Source organism: Gekko japonicus, unplaced genomic scaffold (genome assembly GCF_001447785.1).
Source record: "Gekko japonicus isolate JY-2015 unplaced genomic scaffold, Gekko_japonicus_V1.1 scaffold552, whole genome shotgun sequence".
NCBI classification, from domain to species: Eukaryota; Metazoa; Chordata; class Lepidosauria; order Squamata; family Gekkonidae; genus Gekko; species Gekko japonicus.
In genome coordinates, this window is record NW_015167552.1 from 922,573 (window position 1) to 929,474 (window position 6,902).

At 46.9% G+C, this 6,902-nt stretch overlaps 1 protein-coding gene across 1 annotated transcript in view; it reads right to left on the minus strand.

Moving 5' to 3' along the window:
• The window catches only part of GABRP (gamma-aminobutyric acid (GABA) A receptor, pi), a 44,930-nt gene that overhangs the window by 29,065 nt on the left and 8,963 nt on the right, over nucleotides 1–6,902 (minus strand). Inside the window, exons 3-5 of the mRNA XM_015413705.1 lie at nucleotides 4,406–4,473; nucleotides 3,556–3,632; nucleotides 53–427 (exon numbers count right to left, since the gene is read on the minus strand). Of these exons, the coding sequence (XP_015269191.1) occupies nucleotides 53–427; nucleotides 3,556–3,632; nucleotides 4,406–4,473 (520 nt within the window). The remainder of the gene's footprint in view (nucleotides 1–52; nucleotides 428–3,555; nucleotides 3,633–4,405; nucleotides 4,474–6,902) is intronic.

Consider the following 6,902-nt stretch of genomic DNA (forward strand, 5'->3'; position numbering starts at 1 on the left):
CTTCCCTCCGCTCTCTTCAGGCTCCTCGGGAGGTCTTTTGGAGTCGGCGGGCCCATCCGTCGTGCTGATCACATCGGTGCGGCACTGGCTCCGTCCCTCAGGCTCCGTCGCACCTGCGCCGAGCGTCCTCACGCCTTCCTGGCTCCGCCTTTGCCGCCGGTCCACCGCTAGATGTCGCATCTCCTTTTTCTTCCACTCACCGCCTCGATTACCGCCACCATTGCACGCCACCCCGCTGCTGCCGCCGCTGCCGCTCGCCGAACCGTCGCTGCTGAGGTTCCCACCTTGCCTCCCAATGGAGGAGTTAACTGCTAGATGTCGCGTCTCCTTTTTCTTCTGCTCACCGCCTCGACTACCGCCACCATTACACGCCACCCCGCTGCTGCCGCCGCTGCCGCTCGCCGAACCGTCGCTGCTGAGGTTCCCACTTTGCCTCCCAATGGAGGAGGGTGCTCCCTGCCTTCTAAGGCAGGTACCCATTCATCTACTCGCAAGTTGTTATGGTTAAGAGTGTCAGGCTAGTATCTGGGAAACCCAAGTTCAAATCCCCACTTGTGCTATGGAGGCTTGCTGGGTGACTTTGGGCCCGTCATACTCTCTCAGTCTAACCTACCTCACAGGGTTGTTGTGAGGATAAATTTTATTATCAAATTTATACCCCACTCTCCTGGCTGGGAGGAGAAGAGGAGAAAGATGTAAGTTGCATTGGGTCACCACTGGGGAGAAAGGTGAGGAACAAATGTAAATTGTATTGACAGCCTTGTCCTTGGATAGAAAGGCCAGATGAAGTACAGTGGCCCTGCCTGTCCCATACACTATGGTAGGATTCGTTCATTGTTGACTACTGTGCTATTGTATGGACAGGAAAATCCAGAGGGTGAATGATTACAGTGGTGAAATATCCAATTACAAACATCTCTGGTCATCTTTTCTCTCCAGTCCAAATGCTGGATAAACAGATTCCTTTTGCACAGAGTGCATAGACTGTTAAGAAGCTTTTGGATCAAAGGTGTTAAATACCGACAACGACAACAACAAAAGCCAGAGACTTCATGTATATCTTCACTATCCTTCAGACTTTATTCTCCTGCTGTTAGGGAGGGGAAACGTCTTCACCTCAACGATTGAGATGATGCACCATTATGTATTTCAAAGCAGTGAATTATTAATCCCAGCAATGAAGGTGAAAACCCCTGGGTCATTTGTATTTCAATTATTTATCGAGCCAGAGAGAGTACATCTCTATAATGTTCCATGTGAGACTTGGTGAACAAAAATAATGTAAGTGGTACAGTGATGAGAACATTCTTGTTCGAAGGAAAGATTTGTTGATTAATAGCTTTCGGGTACCTGGGAAGTTAGCTTCGTGAGAGATCGCGTCAACCTGTTGAAGATTGCCTACGTGCTGGCAGTGGTCTTCCAAACCCTGGTAGGACTTCAGCTTTCTCTAGAATCCTAGACTTGGATTAACGATAAAGGGTATGGCATTGTACGAGCACAGTCCAACACTTTGGATCTCTCTGATCTATTGTTTGAATCCGATGAACCATGAACAAAGCAGAAAAGAATTCATGGATGGGTTCCAAAGGGTCCCTGCAGCTGGAGGGGGAACTGGCAAAAAGCAACTCCTGATTGTTCGGGCTGCTACATTAAGGGAACGAGAGCTTGAACAAAGGCAAGAGTAATTCATCCAGCTGAAGCCCCCCCCCCCACACACACACACCATACACCATTCTTGAGGGTCCCTTGACATCACCAGTAGCTTGGTGGGGGGGGCAGCTTAAGACTGGCTCCTTACAGAGGAAGGAGGAACGTCACCAGAAGCAGCTTAAGACTGGTTCTTTATCTTACCAGGAGTTACAGAGGAAGGAGGAACGTCACCAGAAGAGAAGTGAAGCAGCTGGTGCAGGTGTGACTTAGTGCTTGGAGTTCATAACAGTATGAGGGAGGAGCTCTTCAGCATGGCTTCAACACATTTCCCTTAGACACTAACCTGCTGCCACTGTATCTGTCTTGCTCCTCAGAAAACTGACCTTGGCCTGCTCAGACAACTCTTGTATAATTTACGGACTCTGTTTATTAAACCCTGGCATCCTGCCTCTGATAACCGGCTCCCGTTGTCTGCCTGTGTTAACTCTGCATACACTCTGGATCTCTCTGATCTATTGTGGACCTACTCTGGAGTTCCACTGGTGGGCAGGAACAAGCCGATTCCGCTTGGACATAACCCACGACAAGGATGACCATGGATAGAGGCTTGCCTTGCTTTTTCAGGACTGTTTTAGAAAGAGGAGGAGGAGGAGGAGGAGATTGGATTTATACCCCGCCCTTCACTCACTCAGAGTCTCAGAGCAACTTACAGACTCCTTTCCCTTCCCCTCCCCACAACAGACACCCTGTGGGGTAGGTGGGGCTGAGAGAGCTCTGACAGAAACTGCTCTTTTTCAAGAACAGCTCTGGCAGAACTATGGCTTGCCCAAGGTCATCCAGCAGCTGCAAGTGGAGGAGTGGGGAATCAAACCTGGTTCCCCCAGAGTAGAGTCTGCCACACATTTAACCACTACACCAAACTGGCTCTTAATTCTGACCCTACTCTGGATCAATGTTCCTTCTAAGCTGAGTTAGTGTGAGCTAGCTCAGTTTTCGAGCCTCCGGCTCACACATATTTCTCTTAGCTCAGGAAGGATGCCTCCAGAGCAAACTAACTTAGACAGTGGCCAAATCACTCACTCACAGCTTTAATGCCAGGAGCTCACAAAGTAGAATTTTTGCTCACAAGACTCCACAGCTCAGAGGGAACACTGCTCTGGATGTTCCATTGGGAGGATGGATGTGGCAGAGGTTCCTTCCCTGAGTTCTGTTTCATTCATGGTTCACAGAATGGCAGAACTAAGTGTCGTTCTCTCCTTAGGGGTGCCTTGTTTTTGTAAGGTACACGTGAGGCTTGAAATCTAGATTGAGGGTTGGCGATTCCAGATGCAGAAGAAGACTCCTGTGTTTTTAATCGACACAGCGCAGAGAGGTTTTAACCAGCACCGAGTTCAGTTCTCGCTCCAACACTGGCTGCTTCTACGTAAGGGGAGGAAAAGCCACCACCAGTGTTCCCTCTAAGCTGAGTTAGTGTGAGCTAGCTCACAGTTTTTTAGCCCTCGTCTCACACATTTCTGTCCTAGTTCAGGAAGGATGGCTCCAGACTGAGCAAAACAATTTATGCAGCAGCCAGATCGCTCGCTCACAACTTTAATGCCTGTAGCTCACAAAGTAGAATTTTTGCTCACAAGACTCCACAACTTTGCCCACCACCATTGAGAAAGCAGCAGTGGGTGGAGTTGGAAGCCGGCAGGGATGGTGGCAGTCATGCGGTGACCCTCACAGACCAGCAATTCCCCCTTTGACTCTTCACCCTTCCCAGACGACTGCTTTTTTCCGCAGTGCCACGTTTTCCCCATCTGCTCTTCTGTTCATCCGTGGCTTTCCCTCATTTCTGCAGATGATTCCTTCCTCCCAGGAGCAAAAACACAGTTTGCCCCCTCTTGCGGCACAGCATGGGAATACCCAGAATCAGGGAAGTCTGATGCTGTGGAGGAACAGGGGGACAAGCTGCATTTTTGTGCCTGGGACTGCAAAAACATCTGCAGAAATAAGGGAAAGCAGCAGAGGAATGCAAATGCAGGCGCGGGGGAACTTGACAATGAGGAAAACGTCAGAGCCTCAGTGTGGAAGGACACCGCAGCTCAGTTGTGAAAGAAAAAGGCTCCACCTACAGCCACCAGCACTCTGCTGCCTGATTAATTGGAGGTACCTTTTTGACTTGATCAAAAAAAAGTCTAATGGATTAATTGATGGGAAATGGCTCACATGCCTTCAGCAATGGGAACCCTGAGCATGAAGCAAAAACCGTATTCTAAAACCACTTCGGTCCATCCAGCACACCACCTCCACCATTCATATAAAGTACTGCGGCTGATGCATAGCAGAGTGATTCCAGCTCATACTTTATTGTTAGGTCAAGAACTTGAGATGGTTTAGCCGGCTCGCAGGCCGGCTTATATTTGCAACTCATAACACACACACACACGCACACACATACACACATGATTGGATATTTACAGTGCACCCCTAGACCCATAGATCCCTCCTAGGTTCCTAGCATCCACATAGGTGCGTGCTAGGATCCATTCAGGCTATTGTCTCTTGCAGCGAAGCTCGGGTCCTTTGCCCGACCACGTGTTTGCCTGACCACGTGCGGGGGGTTCCCTGAGTACACAACAATTCATATTTGTCAGGAAAAGTGGCCCAGATGAAACAAGCAAACAAGAATCTGAGCAAGGGAGTGTTATCGAAAGAAAAGAAGCATTATGAAAGGCAGACTGCTAGGCTGTTGCATCAGGGATGATTTGCTTACCATATCACTTTCAGATATGCTGGAAATACTTGCAATGTTAACGCTCATGCCTATCGTCACAGGCTCTCCTGCGGAAGTAAAAATGAAGCCTGATTTACAAGAAGCAAAAACTGAAGGAAGTGTTATGTGCCTATGGATTTAAAGAGGTACTTTGTATTTATCTATAGCTATCGTGCCCAGGCAGACACCATCAAATTATCCTTACATGCTTCCAAAACCAACCACTGACTTTAGGGAGGTTGGGGCCAAACTAAACACAAAGTTTCATGAAACGGGAGATCCGTACGTGGATCTCCTACCCTTTTAAACACTGCAAAAGAGTTGGCAACCCTAGCAGCATCACTTCTGGTGCAAAATCAGGAGGTATGTCGTTGTGTAATGACAGGAAGTGATGTCATTGTGTTACACCCCCCAACTCAATGACATCACTTCCTGTTCTGTGCCAGAAGTCAGGCTGCCTACCTGGAGATCTCTGGGAATTACAACTGATCTCCAGACTACAGCGATCAGTCCCACTGGAGAAAATGGCTGCTTTGGAGAGTGGATTTCCTCCCTTCTCTAAACCCCTTACTTCCCATATTGTACCCCCAAATGTCCAAGTATTCCCCAGCCCAGAGTTAGCAACCTAGCTGGAAGTGATTTTGTGCATCAACATGACTGGGGTTGTGACAAAAATGGACAGCTTTTTTAGACACCATGTGGTGAGGCGTGCTTTATTTGCGACATGGACAAGATATAGAAGATTTTTTCGAGATGCAAGGCCACTATGGATTGTACCAACAGAAGTTTTGACACCGTATTCAAGACAGCAAGGCAAGTAATGGTTGCCTTATAGAGACATAATTAGGAAACAAGGAACAGAATGGATAATGAAAGGGCAGGATGAAATTCAATATAATTACGAATGGTTAAAATATATGCAGATTTACGATGTTTTTAAAATGGATAAGAAAAACTATGGTTTTAGTGTCCCCACTCCCAAATTTCTCACAGTGGAGCTGCCAATCCTATCCTATCTCATCATAATCTCTCTCACATTGCTAGATAGAAAACACATGCACATCTGCTCCCAGATGACTAAAAGTAAAGTTACTGTGATGCTTTTGTCCATAGCAGACTTTGTGTGTATTTGTTTGGCCAGGGTTACCGTGTTCTCACATGCTTTCTGCGGTAGTTGGCGGTGACTGAGATACATCAGCCATAACCTCAGATCACAGCTGACAACATAATTATTCAGTACACTTTTTGAATTCTAACAAGAAAAAATCTTAGGTAAGAATCTGCCCTCAGATTGGAACCCTCCCCCCTCACATATTAAATAGTTATGTCAAGCCATCATCAGTGTTGAGACGCCTTCATATTCACCATTCAGCCCACGGGGAACCACTGCATTCTTCTTAAATGGAAAGCCCATTTCCACATTCAGAAACAGAATGTGGTACAGTCCCTCATGTCAAAATCCCCTCACAATGGCAAAATTTACATGTGACTTTCAAGATGGTACCTCAGTCTTTATGGGGTAATAACAAGCCTTGCTGAAGTATTATTACTTCATCTTTCTTCCACCCTTAAGGAATTCAGGGCAGTGTACATGATTCTTTCCATTCATATGCTCACAACTACCCTGTGAGGCAGTTTAGATAAAAGAGGCAGGCCCAAGTGCATTTCAGTTATTTGGACCTGGTTGTTGTCCAAGACCATTGGGTCATCTCATTGTAACTTAAGAGAAAGAAAGAAAAAGTTTTGAACCAGGGCTGACCGAAACCGAATCTAATCTCAAATGGGCAGATACACTAGCTATAAATTATGAGGGCAAATAAACTGTTTCTTCCTTTGAATGGATGATTGCCTTTTTTAGTGAGTCCTAAGGTAAAGGTAAAGGTTCCCCTGCTTGAAAGCCAGTTGAATCCGATTCTAGGGTTGCGTTTCAAAGCCGAAGAACCTGCACTGTCCGAAGACACTTCCGTGGTCATGTGGCCGGCATGACTAAACACCAAGGTGCAACGAACACTGTTACCTTCCCACTGAAGTGGTACCTATTTATCTACTTGAGTGAGTCCTACATAACTGCAAAATATGTCTATATGATTACATACCACCAAAGTTTGGCCTGAGATATTTGTTGTATCCCTGGGTGAGATTTCCAAATCCTGGGAGGGATGTTGCAACCCGATACTCTGTGGTGCTGTCAACTCTGTGACCCAGGATGAACTTTCTGGGGGGGGAAAAGAATTATTATATGTGGCAGCAGATACCCAGACCATCTGCTGCGCAGCTGCATCCCATCTCTTATACACCAACCAAACAGAAACTCCGTGCAGCATTTCTGTAACCTGGGCAGGCAACAATGCTTTTTTATGTTACTTGTGGTTACGGGAGGGAGGTGGGCTGTGTCCAATTAGCAACTGATGGCTCTAAGAAGAACACATACCTATGATTAAGAACAACACAAATCTGTGATATTCACAGAGGAAAATAGACCGGGGGGGGGGGCAGT